The sequence below is a fragment of the Elgaria multicarinata genome, chromosome 21 (genome assembly GCF_023053635.1).
Source record: "Elgaria multicarinata webbii isolate HBS135686 ecotype San Diego chromosome 21, rElgMul1.1.pri, whole genome shotgun sequence".
In the NCBI taxonomy this organism is placed as follows: Eukaryota; Metazoa; Chordata; class Lepidosauria; order Squamata; family Anguidae; genus Elgaria; species Elgaria multicarinata.
The window spans coordinates 14,337,387-14,356,894 of record NC_086191.1 but is presented as its reverse complement, the minus strand read 5'-3'; the positions used below and the strand labels follow the sequence as shown (position 1 = coordinate 14,356,894).

Genomic DNA, 19,508 nt, shown 5'->3' with positions numbered 1-19,508 from the left:
CCACATCTTGTGCTGGTGAATTCCAGAGTTTGACTCTGTGCTGTGAGCCGAAGTCCTTCCTTTGATCTGTCCTGAATTTCACACCCATCAGCTCCTTGACAGGACCCCATTTGCGTTCTATTACTGTGGGAGAGGGAGAAAAATGTCTCCCTCTCCACATTCTTCACCCCACATCCTTGTAGACCGCCTTGCTCAGCTAGGTTGTGAATTACTTTTCTTTAACCAGACCTCCATTATAAAATGAATGTTGCACTGCTGCCTGGCTTTCACGATGAGTTTATTCGAGCGAAGGGTCAGAAGGGACGTCTCTCTCTCTCTCTCTCTCTTTCTGCCTTCCCCCAAAGGCCTCCCTGTTCCCAGCTGGGACCTCCCCCCTCCCCCCACTAGCCACACTCATCAGCAGGGCTTTGTTCTTGCTCCTTCCGCAATGAGGCTTTTACACACCAGAATGCTCAGGGTTACCCAGAGTTGCTGCATGATGTGCAGACCAGGCCCCTAGGTCCCAAAAGGCCACCTGTAAAGATTTAAAAAATGCATTTGTGGGCCACACTAGTTTTCAGTTCTCCTGATTATCATCGGCTCCTCTGATAATTGAAATAACCATCTTTTGGGTTTCTTCTTTCAGCTGATGGGAGGCTGCATGAAAGAATTAACACAGGCATGAAGCCCTATGAATGCTTAGAGTGCGGGAAGAGCTTCAGTTGGAGTTCAAGACTTGATGCCCATCACAGGATCCACACAGGCGAAAAGCCCTATGAATGCTTAGAGTGCGGGAAGAGTTTCAGTCAGAGCTCAAACCTTAACGCCCATCAGAGGATCCACACTGGTGAGAAGCCTTATAAATGCTTAGAGTGCGGGAAGACTTTCAATCAGAGATCAAGCCTTGACACCCATCACAGGATCCACACTGGAGAGAAGCCTTATAAATGCTTAGAGTGTGGGAAGAGTTTCAGGTACAGCTCACACCTTTACACCCATCATAGGACCCACACAGGAGAGAACCCTTATAAATGCTTAGAGTGTGGGAAGAGTTTTAGCAACAGCTCAGCCCTTAACAGGCATCACAGGATCCACACAGGCAAGAAGCCCTATAAATGCTTAGAGTGTGGGAAGAGTTTCAGTCAGACTTCAAACCTTAACACACATCACAGGACCCACAAAGGAGAGAAGCCCTATAAATGCTTAGAGTGTGGGAAGAGTTTCAGGTACAGCTCAGCCCTTAACACACATCACAGGACCCACAAAGGAGAGAAGCCCTATAAATGCTTAGAGTGTGGGAAGAGTTTCAGGTACAGCTCAGCCCTTAACACACATCACAGGATCCACACTGGTGAGTACCCTTATAAATGCTTAGAGTGTGGGAAGAGTTTCAACAACAGCTCAGCCCTTAACAGGCATCACAGGATCCACACAGGCAAGAAGCCCTATAAATGCTTAGAGTGTGGGAAGAGTTTCAGGTACAGCTCAGCCCTTAACACACATCACAGGATCCACACTGGTGAGTACCCTTATAAATGCTTAGAGTGTGGGAAGAGTTTCAACAACAGCTCAGTCCTTAACAGGCATCACAGGATCCACACAGGCAAGAAGCCCTATAAATGCTTAGAGTGTGGGAAGAGTTTCAGGCAGCGCTCAGCCCTTAACACACATCACAGGATCCACACAGGAGAGAAGCCCTATAAATGCTTAGAGTGCGGGAAGAGTTTCAACAACAGCTCAGCCCTTAACAGGCATCACAGGATCCACACAGGAGAGAAGCCCTATAAATGCTTAGAATACGGGAAGAGTTTCAGTCAGAGCTCAAACCTTAACACCCATCAGAGGATCCACACTGGTGAGAAGCCTTATAAATGCTTAGAGTGCGGGAAGACTTTCAATCAGAGTTCAAGCCTTGACACCCATCACAGGATCCACACTGGAGAGAAGCCTTATAAATGCTTAGAGTGTGGGAAGAGTTTCAGCAAGAGCTCAGTACTTAACATGCATCACAGGATCCACACTGGAGAGAAGCCTTATAAATGCTTAGAGTGCGGGAAGACTTTCAATCAGAGCTCAAACCTTGACACCCATCACCGGATCCACACAGGCAAGAAGCCTTATAAATGCTTAGAGTGTGGGAAGAGTTTCAGTCAGACTTCAAACCTTAACACACATCACAGGACCCACAAAGGAGAGAACCCTTATAAATGCTTAGAGTGTGGGAAGAGTTTCAGGCAGCGCTCAACCCTTAACAGGCATCACAGGATCCACACAGGCAAGAAGCCCTATAAATGCTTAGAGTGTGGGAAGAGTTTCAGGCAGCGCTCAGCCCTTAACACACATCACAGGATCCACACAGGAGAGAAGCCCTATAAATGCTTAGAGTGCGGGAAGAGTTTCAACAACAGCTCAGCCGTTAACAGGCATTACAGGATCCACACAGGCAAGAAGCCCTATAAATGCTTAGAATGCGGGAAGAGTTTCAGTCAGAGTTCAGGCCTTAACGCCCATCACAGGATCCACACAGTCGATAAGCCCATAAATTTTTAGAATACGGGAAGAGCTTCATTCACTGTAGAAACTTTAAACAGCATCAAAGAATCCACTAAAGGGAGAAATCCTTTAAATGCGTTTCTTAACATACTGGAAGAACTTCCAACATTATAAGTACCTGAAATCACGTCAAAGAACAGACACAGGAATGATTTATTTCAATCCCAGCAGTTTCCGGAAAGATCGAAGATCTTCAAATGAATGAATGAATGAATGAATAAGTTTATTACGGTATGACAACCAGCACTCCAATCAAACACCATACAATTTAACACATTTAACACATTACATTACATTACAGATGTGGTACGTGAATATTATTATTGTCTTGCCTCTTTACGGCGTGAGATGGCTGCAGCACAAAATCTTGCCACTTTTACAGTAACTTGAGTGTTCATGCCTGAGAAAAGATAATCTAAAGACACTTTGTCTGTTCTACCTGGGAATTTTTTTATAAGTGGAGTTATTAAGGAGACTCTGAGGTCCTTATACAGGTGGCAGTAAAGTATAACATGGGCTATTGTCTCAACATCCCCCGACCCACATGGACATTGCCGTTCACTGTAAGGGATTTTTTTAAATCTACCCTCCAGCAATGCTGAAGGTAGAACATTAAATCTGGCTAACGTAAAAGCTCTTCTGAGCCTCGGAACGGTCAAGTTTATCAGGTACATGGCAATGGTTGGAGAACTACTATTTTCCCTGAACCCCGGGTTCAGGCTAGCTCGACTCAATTGGTCTTGAAAGTCTATGTCTTGAATTCTTTGGGCAATAAGCCCATAAATTTTTAGAATACGGGAAGAGCTTCATTCACCGTAGAAACTTTAAACAGCATCAAAGAATCCACTAAAGGGAGAAATCCTTTAAATGCATTTCTTAGCATACTGGAAGAACTTCCAACATTATAAGTACCTGAAATCACATCAAAGAACAGACACAGGAAGGATTTTTTTCAGTCCCAGCAGTTTCCAGAAAGAAGGAAGATCTTCGAATGGAGGACAGCCGTTCCCTTTAAAAGAAGCAAGCCCAGGAGGAAAGACCTTGAATTAAAAACAAATATCCATGCCACGTTCAGCCTAACAGATCTGTCGAGGGCTTCTCAGCTTCACTGAGCCACCAGTGTGTTGGGAAATGAGAGCTGTTAAGGGCCGGGCAGAGGAGTTATTTTGGCCTTCTGTGTGTCGTATGGTGTCCTGCGCTGTGGTCATTTCCAGATTCCCAAAGACCTTGGAGGACGTTCAGCAGCAGAGCAGTGGAGCTACACCGCAGAGGTGTTTTTTCTCCTGGACAGGCGCGTTCAGTCTGTGCAAGCGAAGCTGCTCTTTTTTGTTACAAGCCGTGGACTCAGTAGCCCCAAAGGCCTCCTCTCTTGGCACCATCTTGCAAGTTCCTGGGAACGTTGTACGAAATATGCCTGGAAGGGTAGCGAACTCACCCTGCTGATCACTGCAAGAAAGATGTGAATCTGCTGAGCCGGAAGCCTTCTCTGATGCTCCTGCCTGATTAGGAAAATGATCAATCGGTTTCCAGGTTTGAGCAGAAGTGGACTCGGTTTCGTCCACATTGAACGATAAAGAGCTGACTAAAGCACCCTCTCCGGGACAGGGATGGCTTGGCCACAGAGGTGCAGGCGCTACGAACCTCAAGGCTGGACGACTGCAATGTGCTCCATCTGGGGCTGCCCTTAAGGCTGCTCCGGATGCTGGAGCCAGTGCAGAACGCAGCAGCTCAGCTGCTGTCTGAGGCTGCTCCTTTTCGGCATGTAACTCCTTTGCAGAAGGGACTGTACTGGCTCCGTATCGGCCACAGGGCCTGGTTTAAGAGGGGAGCGTACAAAGCCCTAAACAGTTTGGGATCGGGATACATGAGAAAGCGCCTTCTCTCGTCTCGCCCTGCCCCAGGGACTGAGGTCATTGGAGGGCCGGCTCCTGGTGGTTCCACGTGGACCTTTGTCCCGATTGGAGTCCAGCAGGAGAAGAGCCTTCAGTGTGGTGGCCCCTTCCCTTTGGAACTCCCTGCCCCTTGTGGTTAGGCAGGTGGCAACCCGAGGCTGCTTCTGCCTCCTCTGAAAAGGACTCTTTTCCAGGAAGCCTCCCTCAACTGACCAGCCACTGTTTATATTGGTCCTTTGTTTTAAATTCAACAAAATCCAATTTACTGTTTTGTGTCTTCTTTCTTTTTACTGTTTTATTCCTATGTGCCCCACTCTGGAATTCATTTTAGCCCAATATGGTAAATAAATAGGATTCATATTGTGACTATTCCTGTGATAATGCATATAACTTCTGTTGTCTTAAATCTCTTATTGTATTTTAAATCCCTCTATTGCTGCTAGGCTTTTTCTTTTTCTTTTCTGGTTATAGTTTTCAGCTTTTATACTGCAATTTTAAACTAGTTCATTTTATATTGGACTGAAGCCTGGAATGGATTCAGAGGCCCACCGGAATCAGAGCCACCAGCCTCTGCTCCCCAGGAATCTCAGCAGGAAAAAGATGGGTTTTGTTGCCTTTTGCTGCCATCAGTATATGCTGAGTTCTCCTCGTGTGAGTCCTCCGGGGCTTCATCAGTCTAAAATATGCAAAGATTGAACTTGAAGAAATATGCTTTTAATAAGCATTAAATGATACAAATGCGTCACAGATATCCAATACAAATGAACGCACCAATGAGTCCTTCGAAGTCCAAACAAAACATGGATATCTTGCTTGCAACTTCTCAGTGGTCCAGTCCCAAAGTGCCTTCCTTTCCTCCAGATGCTGAACATTTCAGCAGCTTCTTTTGTAGATTTCTTACCTTTAATTCCCAGAGCCATCCCCAATTCGTAGCTCAACACTGTCGTTCCAGGTAGTAGCCCAATAAAAATAAGAATAATAGTAGTAGTAGTAGTAGTAATAATAAGTGTTAACAGAAATACTGAAGTGTTCGGTTAATCTTGTACAAAGGGGGAAGAGCCGATAAGGCCACATCTGTCCTCTGACATTCAGCTTCCTGGCAGAACAAGCTGGGTCTTTATTTTGGTGGAGGAGGAGGGGGGGTGTCTGGTATTTCTTCCCCAGGTGAGAACTCCACCCCAGGGACCGTGCCCACCTCCTCTGCAGGGGTGTTGTGATCAGAGGCTCTTCTGTGAGTTGCTTCCCCTCCCTGTGGCTGTTTGAGCTGAAAGAGGAGACAGAGACGATGTGGGGGAAACTCAGCAGAGGGAGCGACCAAGCCCTGGGATGAGGTGGAGCCATTGGGGAAAGGGGGATGCGAAGAACTGTTGCATTGCAAGCATCTTGAGACGCCAGAGACAGCTTCTGAAATGCTACTTTATTCTCAGCCCACACTAAAACTGAGACTCCAACCAACACTGGCTCCAATCTTCCCGACTCCACCGTCCTCTTCCTCTCCCTCCCAGCTCCCCTGGCTGCCTCTACTACAACTCCCAGCATGCAATTCACCTACCACAATTCCACAGGACCCCAGGCAGGAGCAAGCAGGGCCGGCGCTGCCATAGAGGCAGTTCAGGCGGTGGCCTAGAGCGCCAAAGTAAGGGGGCGCCGAACGGCACGCCCGGAAGCCGCTCTCCCAGAGTGCCAGCGAGTGAAGGTGGTGCCCCGGCCGTTGCCTCGTGTCGCCCTCATGCTCGTCAGCATGGGGGCGACACGAGGGAGGGGCAGGGGGTCTCAGTGTGCTTGCTTTCGCAAGCGGGTGGGTCTGCCCCATTTGCCACCCCCTCCCTTCTCAGCGACCACCGAAAACTCCGTTGCCCGCCCCCTCCACTTATACCTACCATTTGTCATGGAGGGAGGGGAGAGCACCCCGCTGCACCCCAGCGGTAACATCAGGACCACGAGCGGCTGCCCCATGGCCCCATCCTCACCCGGCAAGGACCGTAGGAGTGGCCCCACAAATTCAGCCTCCAGCGCCTCAAGATTCGTGTCGTCTGTGAGAGATGGTATGTGGGGGGAAAGGGCAACACGAGTGCTACAGGGAGACCACGGAAGCACGCCACTGAAGGAGGCGGCCCACAGAGATAGCGACCGCCCCAAAGCCGGTGGGGAAGGACGGGAGCTGAGCCCAGTACGCCTCCCGCGTCCAGTCTCCGCCACCACCGCCTTCTCAACGTCGGCTGGCACAAGGAGGAGAAGAGCGTCTTGTTCAGTATTTGTATTTTGCTCTTCCACCTTATTCCCATGAGGTTTACATCTGTCTCTCTCCCCTGCCCTCTCTCAAACTGTTGGTTCCTTACAAGAGGAGAAAAGGGGATATAAATGTAATCAACAGATAAATAAAAATAAAAGCCACAAAATGATAGACGCCACATAAAGCAATGGGCAGGATTAAAGGTGCATCTAAAAATCTCAGCAAGATCAAAAGGGGCCGAAGATACAGGAGGCACTAGAACCTCTTTGGGGAGAGGGTCTCAGGTAACACTAAGGTGTGTGTGTGTGGGGGGGTGCGCATGCTGGCAGTGTGTGCATTCATGTCTGAATGGGGTGTTTGCTTTATTGAAATCAATGGGACTTGATAATCGTGGGATGCTGGTGACTGATGGAATAATTGTGACTTTTTCCTGCTGCCCCAGGTCTTTAATTTCCGTAGCCAGTGGTGTATATTCAAGGCTGTTGGGTAAACCCCAGTACCAAGCGATGAAAGGGGATGGATTTGGTGTGAAAACGAGAACCAGAGCTTGTAGAATCTAAACATCCCCACGTCTCCCAGCCCATAGCTCAGTGACAGCCAGTTAAAGGCACCATATCATTATTGGGGGGGGGGGGGGGAGAGAGAGAGATACAAATCCCTGCCATCTGTTCACCTTTGCTGACTAGTCCTGTTGTAGTGGCCCTAAACCCGTGTGTGTAGGCGTATGAGTGTGTGTGTGTGTGTGGGGGGGGAACGTTGCACCCTGCACGTAATTCCACTTGTTTGTGAGTGGTAGAGGAATGCATGCGTGAGAGAGGGAGTATAACAGCATGAAACACTCTCACCCATGAAAAAGTTGTCCTGTTGGTTTTTTTGTGTGCCCTTTGTCTGTCTTTAAATAAGATGAGAGTGCGCCTGGACAATGTGATAACGTAGCAGCTCCCTTGACAATTTCCCCCTCTCTGCCCTGTGAACAAAATCTCCTTTTTACTGTTGAGTTTGCAATGGCAGAGGTATGCATTACACTGAGTGCCCCTTTGTTCAAAATGATTTGTGTGGAAAAAACATTTTCTTTTGTATTTGAGAAAGATAATCAAAACTTGATTATTACTTATTCTTGCAATTTAAAATAAATTTAGCAGTTTCAAGTTTTGTGCATATTTTTTCTACAAACCATCTGTTCTTAAAAATGGAAGTTGGCAAAAAAGTTTTGCGGGTGGTGAAAGTAGCTCACCCTGCCTAGGGCACAAAATAGTCTGGCACCGGCCCAGGGAGAAAGGCAGGGGAAGCGCAAGGCCAGGTAGCATCCTCCGCAGGGGAAGCGCTCCGCTCTGGAGCCACCAAGGTTGGGACCCAGAGGACTCCCAGCATCAGAACTGGTCCAGTTCACAAGAGCGGCGGAGAGGCGTCACCTCCGCCAGCAAAGGGGTCCCTCTCCGTAGCCCCCCACCGGCCCAGGGCCTTGGGCTGCTCTCCCCCTACCCCACATGGTGCCTGGATGTGAGTATGAATAACTAGGATTGCTTTCCTAAAATGTGCTTCCCTTTGCTTCGGGTTGCTTCCATTCCCATAGTTGCTGGATGAGTTCCTTGTAACGCTGCGCTGTGTGCAAGCTGTGAAAACCACACAGGGCTGTGTCAGTCCCATTTGATTCTTAAAAGTTATTTCCTGCTTTTTATCCCTCACTCATAGTGATTTGACTCAATGACTGGCCATTGGGAGTCAGCGATCATCCATGTCTGACAGCCCAGGATCAGACCTTTCGACCGGCTTAAAAGTTCTATATTCTTACAACACCTGGGCCTCCCTCAGCCGTGTCCCGTCCTTCAGGGGATGCTTTTAGCTGGCAACTGAGAGGGGGGAATTCCAGAGATGCAAAGAACCACCTTCTCTGTGCAGAAAGCCAGGCAAAACAGAATTCCTTTTGTGGAACCGATTCCTGACTGCAGAATTGGGTAACATCTCCTCATATAATCATAGAGTTGGAAGTGGCCTACAAGGCCATCGAGTCCAACCCCCTGCTCCATGCAGGAATCAATGAACACGGGGTTCCCAGGTAGTCACATGCTGTAACCTTGATGAAGCTAAGCGGGTCTAGGCCTGGTCAGTTTCTCGAAGGGTGATGAAGAGACCTGGGGGTCTCCAATGCTTGCATGTGTTTCTTGACCTTATGGTTGGCCTGCACAAGGCATTATTATAGCATGATGAATTATTGAATTGTGAGAAAGAGGAACTCTTCACCTCATCACAAGTTGATTTCTCAAAACTTGCAAGGACCCAACCTTACCAGTAAAGGATTTCATTTAATTATGCAAGGAACAACTCCTGAATCAATTGATGGTTAAAACTATGTAAGCTCTTCAACAGCAGAAACTGAATTTTAAAAAAGATTTTTAAAAAACATATGGAAGACCGTGAAGCACCAGAAATTGATTCTAAAAGATTCAAGGACCCCCTTCCTCCAATAAATCTATATTTTAAGAAAACCAAAGATGACAAGGCTGTGGGGCACAGCTCTGCCCTTTTCGACTGTTTCTGGTTGTGATCCAGAGGAAGCTTTGGGTCTGAGCTTCTTAGGAGTAGGAAGAACCCCCTGTCTCCCCCCTCCCATCACTGTCTCCAATTTCCCCCTGTGTCGTGGTGTTCACCTGCATTGTGAGGATGGCCTCCTCCTTCTGACCCTGATTTGGGCTGCTATAGACAGGAGGGACTTCATATGGTCAACACTGTCCTTCTAGATAGTAGCCCAATAATAATAATAATAATAATAATAATAATAATAATAACAACAACAACAACTACTGAAAGATGCAAAACTGATTCCCCATTTGAAATTCTCCTGTGCACAAATATCAGCTCAAATTATCTTCTACAAAGAGAGAAGAGCTCGTAAGGCCACATCTGTCCTCTGACATTCAGCTTCCTGGCAGAAGAAGCAGGGTCTTTATTTTGGAGGAGGAATTGGAGGGGGGAGTCTGTTCTTTCTTGCCCGGGTGAGAACTCTGCCCCAGGGATCGTGCCCACCTCCTCTGCAGGGGTGTTGTGATCAGAGGCTCTTCTGTGAGTTGCTTCCTCTCCCTGCTGTTGCCTAAAATGGCAGAAAGAGTTTCGTTTCCCCTGGCAGACTGTGCCAATTTTATCCTTCAGGGTGGAATCAGACTCACAGGCCTTCGGCGGATACAATTCAGCTTTATTTTCTCAAGAAAGGCAAGACCCCTACAAGCTAGCGCGAACAATCTAAAGGTATTTCCTTATATTATTATTATTTATTGCATTTTTTTTAATTGCATTATATTAACATACAAACAGTGGGGATGAGTCACAATCATGTGAGGTTACTTCAGAGTCAAAGTTCAAATGCCACGTTGCTGTTTCTGGGCAGAGTTTGCACTCGGCACCCAGAGTTTGCACCCCGCTCGCTGCTTTTGCACTCCTTACACCGGAGCTGACGGTCATTCTTTGTACTCAGAACACTAAACTTTTGCTCCCGGCCTACTACCTTAGGCACGGATGTGTATTCAGGGTCTTGTGATTAGCTTAATTCAAGCAGACATTTACAATTTATTCTACAGTTTTCCCTCCTCAAAAGTATTTTTTAAAATGAAGCACACTTTGAACAAAGCAGATTACATGGGGGATCATAGGGCTCAAATTCAGGTATGGGGATCCAGTGGTTCTCAACCTGGGGCACTCCAGATGTGTTGGACTGCATCTCCCAGAATGCCCCAGCCAGCAGAGCTGGCTGGGGCATTCTGGGAGTTGTAGTCCAACACATCTGGAGTGCCCCAGGTTGAGAAAGGCTGAGGGTCTCTCATTGGGGATCCAATAGTACCGTCGATTTCCAGGTGTAATCACTTCTCCAACCATCATGGCCCACATGTGAGCTGGTCCAAATTTAAAATGGACCATAGTTAGGGTGGCTGTTGAGTGTTCCCCACATTCTGAGTGTGGCCCTACAATGACTTCCTGGTCCCCACACTGAAAGAGCTGATCCCAATTCATTTATTTCTTTGAAAAAGGTTGTAATCAATATTCTCCATCCTGTACGTCCATAATATTCCCACTCCTCTCTTTCAGTGAACCTTTCATACGTGGTTCGTTGATGGGAGCCCAATTATGTTCAGGTTTCCCCCCTTGAAGTATCCATCCAATTTCATCATCATTCATAGAGATCTATGCTATGAATAAAAACACAAAAATAGGTGACTTTGCTACTCTCAGCTCATCTTCTATCTCTTTTTGGAGATCTACCCTGCGCAGGGAAACTGTTGAGTTCTGCTACTTGGGAATCTCTTAGCTAAATATTTTAGATGCCTTTTTAATAACGTGCTGCTTTTAATAATGTATTCGTTTTAAATGGTTTCATTAGTTATATGTGTTTTATGGTGTACCCCGCCTCTCCCTCTGGGTCGAATTTCATTATAATGAATGTATAATTAAATTAAATTATTATATTGCATGAGGATTCAGTACTGTCTTGCACTTTGTGAAACTGACATAGGTTAGTCAGAAACAACTCATTCAAAAGCAACCCTGAGGTAGAAAATTAAAACAACGCGTGGGCCGATCCAGCGATTGGCTATGGGGGCCCGCCGATCAAATGTCTAAGGCGGGGTTAAGTAAAGCTGCCGTCGCTGATTGGCGGCCAGGGTTTGCGCGACGATTGAGCGGGAGGAGCTGTCTGAGGCGAAACAGGAGGAGAAGCGAGCGGGGGGTGTCACGCGCGGAAGCCCTGCGCATGCGCCGCCATGGCCGGCAACGGTTGGGACAAGAGAGCGCTGCCCGTGTACGCGGGGGCGGCGCTGGGGGGCGCGCTCGTCCTGGAGGTGCTCGCGGTGCTGCTGCTGCGGGAGCGCGGAGACGAGGCCCGCGGGCCCGCGCCCTTCCCTTTCTTCGCGCTGGCCTCGCTGCTGTTCCTGCTCGGGAACGCGCTCGAGAACGCGCGCCGCTTCGTCACGGCGTCGCCCAGCACGCGCGGCGTCATGCTCGCGGGGGCGGGGCAAGGATGGGAGTAAGTGCTTGCGAGGCCGGGGGGCCAATCGAACGTGGGCGTGGGAGCGGGGAGGAGGGGCTTAGCTAGGGAAGGGGGCGGGGCATGACGTAGAACCTAAAGACCAATGACGGGAGGAGGCCAAAGTTGCAGAATGAGCAGCATTGCCCAGACCCTCTGCATATGCTCAGAGGAACTCTTTTCCTGAATTGGTTTTATTTTCCTGAAGCTCCTTTTCGGAGGGGGGAATTAAAATCCTAGGAGAGCAATATATTTAGTCTGTCCCAGCTAAAAAGCACGTGGAAGTGCTATCTCCAGTATCCGAGGCAGTAAGCCTGTGTGCACCAATTGCTGGGGAACATGGGTGGGAGAGTGTTGTTGCACCGTGTCCTGCTTGTTCATCCCTGGCTGACGGCTGGTTGGCCACTGTGGGAACAGAGTGCCGGACTAGATGGAATCATAGAATTATAGAATAGCAGAGTTGGAAGGGGCCCACAAGGCCATCAAGTCCAACCCCCTGCTCAATGCAGGAATCTGTAAACCGCCCAGAGAGCCCTGGCTATGGGAGCGGTATATAAGTTTAATAAATAAATAAATAAAATAAATCCACCCTACAGCATCCCTGACAGATGGTTGTCCAGCTGCCTCTTGAAGGCCTCTAGTGTGGGAGAGGCCACAACCTCCCTAGGTCGCTGGTTCCAGTGTCGTACTGCTCTAACAGTCAGGAAGTTTTTCCTGATGTCCAGCTGGAATCTGGCTTCCTTTATTCCAGCATCAGGGCCCTTGGTCTGATCCAGCATCAGGGCACTTCTGATGTTCTTATGGAAATGTAAGGAGCTGCCCTTGGGACCAGCAGAAGCAAACTCCTTTGGTTTATTTATTTGTATTTATTAGTTACATTTATATACCACCCCATAGCTGAAGCTCTCTGGGCAGTTTACAAAAGTTAAAAACAGTAAACATTAAAAGTATACAAAATTTAAAACATAAGAACAACAGTATAAAAACAACAGTATCCATTTAAAAACAACAGTCCTGGGGGTCAGTTAAAAAAAACAAACTTAGCGTTGTTAAATGCCTGGGAGAAGAGAATGCCTGGTTGTGATGATGCTATGATTAAGTGAGTTTAAAATGCAAAACTGCACGTGCTTAGAGTATTTATTGTTGTTGTTATTATTATTATTTTATTTCATCAGGGCTAGCCGATAGTTTGGTTGCTATTCTAACATAACAGGAATGCAGAAGCAGGTTTTAAAGTGTGGGGTGGTGGCTGGAGGAGAGAAGAGAAATGTTAGTTGTGTGTGACTTCAGTTGTGGACCACACATGGGCATGTAAAGGACCACTAAGGGCACAATATTATTCACGTTTAAACAACACCAAGAGAAGTCCTACAACTCCCAGTATTCCTCGAACAGCATGGCCAGTCAGAGCAGAAAATACTGGGCTGGGTAGACATATAATTTGACCTGGTGTAAGGCACTGCCTCTGTTTCTAAATTATTGGAGCACAAGTTTTTGTAAAGACGAACTTTCTTCGTAGGTGCACGAAAGGGAAATAGAAGATGACGGAGGGGTGTGCGTGTATTTTATACATACTTGTACACATGTGTTCAGAAATGGCTTTGCAACATGAGATTGACAAATTTTTATTTATTTATTTATTTATTGCATTTTTATACCGCCCAATAGCCGAAGCTCCCTGGGTGATTCAAATGAGAACACAGGAAGCAAAGCTAATAGAAATTAACCACATTGTTCAAGGAAATGAAACGTAATCCCTCTGCATATGCCCAGATGTTCTTTGGACTTATTAAAAAGCGGGGGGGGGGGGGAAGAGTCGATGGCATCGTTCCCCAGAATAGAAGAGAACCATTCACCCAGAGTTTCCAAAAATAAAAGGGAATTTTTACTAAGTCAGAGCATTGGTCCATCTAGCTCAGTATTTTCTGCACCGTGGGTGATCAACGCTCGAGCTGAAAATGCACCCCCCCCTCGGTCAGTTTAGCGCCCCCCCACTGTGTTCTGCCACCACCACCGACTTCACTGCAGTGGCAGCAAACAATTGCACCAGCTTAAGACGCGCAATGGGTATGCATCTTGTTTCCACGTGGACTTGCTGTCCTGGAAGTGCAATTCTGCTTGCTAAATCGGTGCGGCTTTTGCTGCCGCTGTGGCAAATTCAACGGCGACAGTAAATCTGGTGCAGTGGGGTGCGCCCTCCTGTAGGTTTGGGAGGGCAGTGTGAGCCCCCTGCCCCCCAGAAGTTGCTCGCTCCTGGTCGACACACTTACCGGCGTCCACTCCAATCCTTTTCCAGTTGGGGATTGAAGCAAGCGCTCTCCCACTGAGCTAGGGCTTTTTGCGAGGGTGCGCAGGACGAAGCGATCTGGAGTCGCGCGAGCCGACCACCACTCCCGTCCTCTCCTCTCTTTCAGTTACTGCTACTCCTGCCAGTCCCACGTGCCGCCCCGTTGCAGCCACTGCTTCTCCTGCAACATTTGCGTCCTGCGGCGTGATCACCATTGCACGCTGCTTGGCCAGTGCTTGGGCTACCAGAACTACCGCTACTTCCTTTGCCTGCTGCTGTACGGCTCTGTTGCTCTGCTCTATGGCTGCCTGCTCAACGCGGATGTGGTCATGTCGCTGCTGCGTGAGGACACCCCTGCCCAGACGATCCTGCTGCTAGTCCTGCCTTGGCTTATGCTACTGATGGGTAAGGATGAGTAGGAGATGCTTGTCTCCTTTGCAGTTGTACGGGTACCACACAGTAGGGCTGTGCACCGCTCCGTTATGGATCCCTGGATCCGAAGCGGAGTGGGCCAATCTGGACCTCTGAAGCCCGATTCTGGAGCAGAGCTGGGGAGGTCTGGAGCGGCACGGATCGGAACAGTCCGAAGCGATTTGGACTGTTCCGAAGCAATTTGGACCCAGGTAAGTGGAGGGGACGGGGCTTACCTGGCACCGCTGCTGCAGTCTGTGTGGCGATGGCGGCGAAGCCAGGTAAGGGGGCAGAGGGGAGGGGAGCTTACCTGGCTCCATCGTGGTCTGGGCGGCGGCTTCAACTGAGGCCCAGGCCTCAAGCTGGAAGCGGCCTGCTTCCTGCTTGAGGCCTGGGTCTCAGTTGAAGCCGCTGCCCAGACCTCGACAGACGATGGAGCCAGGTAAGCGGGGGAGTGGGGCTTACCTGGCTCCACTGCTGCTGTGGTCCATGCGGCAGCAGACAGCGGAGCCAGGTAAGGTGGGAGGGGGGCTTATTTGGGCCCCATTTTGTCCCCCCTTCCCGACTTACCTGCCTTGGCCATCTGCCGCGGAGGCAATAAGTGGGGAAAGGGGGGGGGAAATGGGGCCCAAATATTAATCTGGACCTCCAGATCTCACTCCGGATCCGGTTCCAGAGCGGATCGGGGGTGGTCCAGATCGACCTGAACCAGTTTGGGCCTGATCCAGAAGGTCTGGCTCGGGATCCGAATCGGTTTGGGGATTGGAAGCACAGTCCTACCACAGAGGCCTGGGCCTCTGCTTGAAAGCCTTATTGGGCCGCATTTGAGGGCTCCTTGACCTACCCGCAGGGCTCAATTTGAGCCCAGGTTTCCTGTGGTTCAGCCCCCATCCCGAGCCTGTTTTCAGCCTTGCCGCTCAGCTGCAGCAGCACCAGTAGAACCGCTTTCGAACACCCTCACAAAGTGATGTACAAACAAGCAAGGGCAGGTTCAAAGATACAATCATCCCTTTGAGAGACATTGCCAAGACGTTTGAGGAGGAGCCCTAGTTTAAGGGTAGAACAACTGCTTTGCAGGCAGAAGGCCCCAGGTTCGATTCCCAGCATCTCCAGGTACGGCTAGGAAGACTGCCTGAAACCCTGGTGAGCTGCTGCTGCCAGTCAGTGTCCACAATACTGGGCTAAATGGACCAAGGCCCTGACTCGGTCTAAAGCAGCTTCCCGTCTTCCAGTTTGCTCAAAGATGGTGTGATGCTGGTGTGGCACGATTCTTGCTTTTACAGATAAATTCAGCTTCTCTTCTGCAGTCATAGAATCATAGAATAGTAGAGTTGGAAGGGGCCTACAAGGCCATCCAGTCCAACCCCCTGCTCAATGCAGGAATCCACCCTAAAGCATCCCTGACAGATGCTTGTCCAGCTGCCTCTTGAAGGCCTCTAGTGTGGGAGAGCCCACCACCTCCCTAGGTCACTGGCTCCATTGTCGTACTGCTCTAACTGTCAGGAAGTTTTTCCTGATGTCCAGTCCACAACAATTGCCCAAATTCTTATCTATCTATCTATTTATAATAATAATAAAATTGTTTCTTATCCGCTTCTCCGTTTGGATTGTGGCGGGGAACAACTATAAGTGTAAAACACATAAAACTGAATTAAAAACATACATTATTAAAAACATCCTCTCTCTCTCTCTCTCTCTCTCTCTCTCTCTCTCTCTCTCTCATGTTTTCTGGATGGACTCCTTGAACCTCTCTTGTAGGGCAAGTGAACATCGCCGCCTTCGTCTACGCCTTTGTGACGGACGTCTGCATTGTGGGCTTCCTCTTCTCCTCGGGCTTCCTGCTCTTTCACAGCCTGCTGGCGCTGCGTGGACAGACGACCAAAGAATGGTTTGAGGGCAATCGCCAGTACGACTTGGGCTGGCGGGACAACCTCCGGGAAGTCCTGGGGGAGCAGTGGTACCTTGCGTGGCTCACGCCTTTCATTGCTTCCCCTTTGCCGGGGGATGGAATCACTTTCCAAACCAGGTCTCCCCAATTTGAGCTGCTCCTCAAAACCCGGGACCTCTGAAGGTGAGTTATGCGATGCCGACTGGGACTATCACTTTCAAGTAGTTGAAGCGCTTCACGTCCATTCTCTAGTTGTACTTAGAGAATCATAGAATAGCAGAGCTGGAAGGGGCCTACAAGGCCATCGAGTCCAACCCCCTGCTCAATGCAGGAATCCACCCTAAAGCATCCCTGACAGATGGCTGTCCAGCTGCCTCTAGTGTGGGAGAGCCCACCACCTCCCTAGGTCATCCGTTCCATTGTCATACTGCTCTAACAGTCAGGAAGTTTTTCCTAATGTCCAGCCCGGAATCTGGCATCCTGTCACTTGAGCCCCTTATTCCGTGTCTTACATTCTGGGATGGTGGAGAAGAGATCCTGGCCCTCCTCTGTGCGGCAACCTATCAAGACCTTGAAGTGTGCTATCCTGTCTCCCCTCAATCTTCTCTTCTCCAGGCTAAACATGCCCAGATCTTTCAGTCTCTCTTCATAGGGCTTCGTTTCCAGACCCCTGATCATCCTGGTTGATGATCCTTACAACCAGAGTGGGAAAGCTTAGCCCCGCAGGGCAAATCTAACAATTTACAGAAGCGGTGGATACCTAGTAAAGGTTTAACAGTGAGGTAGCCACTCAAGTAATCTTGAATTGATGCCATTTGAATCAGGAGGTCTTACTCTGAATAGTTAAAACGCTCCATTTGGGAGATGGACCCCCCCTCCCCCCTCCCACCCTCTCCCCATAGCAATTCCAGTCCAAGCATGACCGAATTTCTCTCTTCCTCCAGGTTTCCATTCTGCACCGTACAAGGGAAGGAAAGTCCCTTCGTGGGGAGAGCGATCGCTGCCTCTGTTCCAAAGCAGATGATTTGGGAGATGAGTTCTCCGTGTTTTGCTCCTCCATCAGAGTTTTTTGCTTTCGGGGTGGCGATGACGTAGACGTCCATCTGATTTGGTTGCTTTTTCTACAGTGGCGATTCTCTTTGGGCCCCCGAAATGCTTCGCTTCAGCGATCTGGGAGGAAGGAAGTGGGTATGGGGGTTTAGTCACCAGTGCTGGGGCTAAACCATTTTGTCTGGTGGTTGATGTTGGGACCAACTTTCTTCCTGCTCTGTGTAGCGCTTTTTCCACCAGCTCGCTTTTCTCCACCGCTATGAGATGTCTCACGCCCAAGGGAACACACACAAATGCCGGTCAGGAATTGCTGTGCGGACTCCAGGCTAAGCCTGGAGTGACACAGGCTTTGACTCTTCCTCACTTTTCCTTGCCCACTGCGGCATTGGTGAGGCTGGCTTCTTGTGGGCCAGAAAAAGCCGTGTTCGACAAAAATAAACGGAGAACAGCTGATACGTTGTGAGAGTTTGGAACTGTCGCATAACATGGTGGAGGAATTGTGGCAATCTGTCGCTTTAGAATTCTGCCAGCCGCCTCGCAACACCCAAGAGCTTTCCATGTGTGGCTTGCAAGTCCTGTCTTGGTGCTCCTGCCATATTGCCCGATGAATCCTTATAAAATGTTATCTGGCTGCCTGCCCCCACCCCTTCCACACTGCCCGGAAGCAAGGCTTGCACTACTACAGCCCATAAGATGAGTGGGTGGATAGAAGAGATGCAAATTCTCGTCTCGTGCCTTGCTCTCTTGGATATGTTTCCAGGATTATAGTATTTATGAAATTGCCTTGTACAGATTTGCGCCCTTGGCCCATGTAGCCAGAGACTGGCTACTCAATGGTGCTTCCTTGCCCTGCTACATGGGATTCGTCAACTGAAGATATCAGGGATTGAAATGGAGGCCTTAAGCGTAAGCATGAAAACAGGAGCTCTACTATTGAGCTCCTGTACCTTTCTGATGAGGGAATTCTCCCCCCCCCCCCAGAGGTGGTATATCAGGGTATCCTTTGCAGAAGAATGCTTTGGAGATTTCAGGTATCGCATTTATAAATGTATTTGGTGGACCAGTTTTTATTGGTAAGCTAGTAGACAGCGCTAGTCCTGCTACAGATTTGTTCAGCTTCCCTGAATTGCATTCGTCTCAGGCCGCAATAAACAAATTTCAAACAGTTTCCAGAAAAATCTCTTGGCAACTTCCCAAGTTTTGTCAGCCCCACTTTTTGGGGTTGGTTCTGATTTCTAGGCAAGCCGACTGCCGGTGTAAACAAACCCATGTGGGATGGCAGCAGTGCCGTCTTTTCTCAAGTCATGTTGGTTCTGAAGAAATCAATACCTTCTTAATCATGAACCCGATGGGGAGGTTTACGGCAAGCTGCTATTCTCTTCTGTTCCAGCTTTCCGTTTCGCATCTTGACCTGCCTGCCTTCTGATGTAAACACCTCTTTTGCACATTAAAATGCTATTTAAAACGATCGCTCAATCCTGTTGTGACTTTTTAAAAAATAAATACAAGAGACAGAGGAGTTTGTGCGTAAAAAGAAAGGTAAGAATTGTTTTGCTTAGATCACATCAAGGTTCATATTATGGCCCTTTCTACACCTAAGGATTTTTCCAGGAAAATGGAGAAATCGTCCCTGCCTGCTCCCGGGATCCCCTGTGTGTCATTTGCATGCACAGGGATGATCCCGGAATAAGTGGTTGGTGTAGACATGCCCGTAGTCCAGGAGTACAGAATCTCTTTTAAGCTTGTTGGCTAAATTCCATTTCAGGGGCCGCATTCCAGTAGCAGGTAAGTCTGAAGGTAACGGGACAGGCCAGATAACAGCATATTAAGAAATTAATATGTCTTTAAGAAATATTTGTGTAAGCCGCCTTGAGAGCCCTTTTTTGGTTAAAAGGAGAGATAAAAGTGGTATAATAAAATAACTATTTAAGCTTAAAACTCTTAGGCCTTAGCTAGACCTAAGGTTTATCCTGGGGTCGTCCCTGCCTGCTCCTGGGATATCCTGTGTGTCATTTACATGAACAGGGATGACCCGGGGACAATCCCGGGATAAACCTTAGGTCTAGCTAAGGCCGTACTGCCAGTAACTAAGCCTCAGAAAAGGGATCTCAACCTTTTAGCCACTGGGAAAACTGCACAAGTAAGTTGCTTCCGGAAAGATGCTTGCTAAACCTCGCACGTTTTCAGTTCCTGGTCAAATATGG

The 19,508-nt window shown here is 48.6% G+C and overlaps 2 protein-coding genes across 2 annotated transcripts in view; both read left to right on the top strand.

Moving 5' to 3' along the window:
- The first annotated feature begins 660 nt into the window (after nucleotides 1–660).
- LOC134412386 (zinc finger protein 208-like) overlaps nucleotides 661–19,508 on the top strand; it is a 489,474-nt gene continuing 470,626 nt past the window's right edge. Inside the window, exons 1-2 of the mRNA XM_063146291.1 lie at nucleotides 661–2,086; nucleotides 2,171–2,464. Of these exons, the coding sequence (XP_063002361.1) occupies nucleotides 661–2,086; nucleotides 2,171–2,464 (1,720 nt within the window). The remainder of the gene's footprint in view (nucleotides 2,087–2,170; nucleotides 2,465–19,508) is intronic.
- ZDHHC24 (zinc finger DHHC-type containing 24) lies at nucleotides 11,403–18,772 on the top strand. Its single transcript, XM_063145884.1, has 4 exons — nucleotides 11,403–11,668; nucleotides 14,083–14,360; nucleotides 16,125–16,437; nucleotides 17,199–18,772. The coding sequence occupies exons 1-3, from the start codon at nucleotides 11,406–11,408 to the stop codon at nucleotides 16,433–16,435; spliced, it is 852 nt and encodes a 283-aa protein (XP_063001954.1). The 5' UTR covers nucleotides 11,403–11,405; the 3' UTR covers nucleotides 16,436–16,437; nucleotides 17,199–18,772.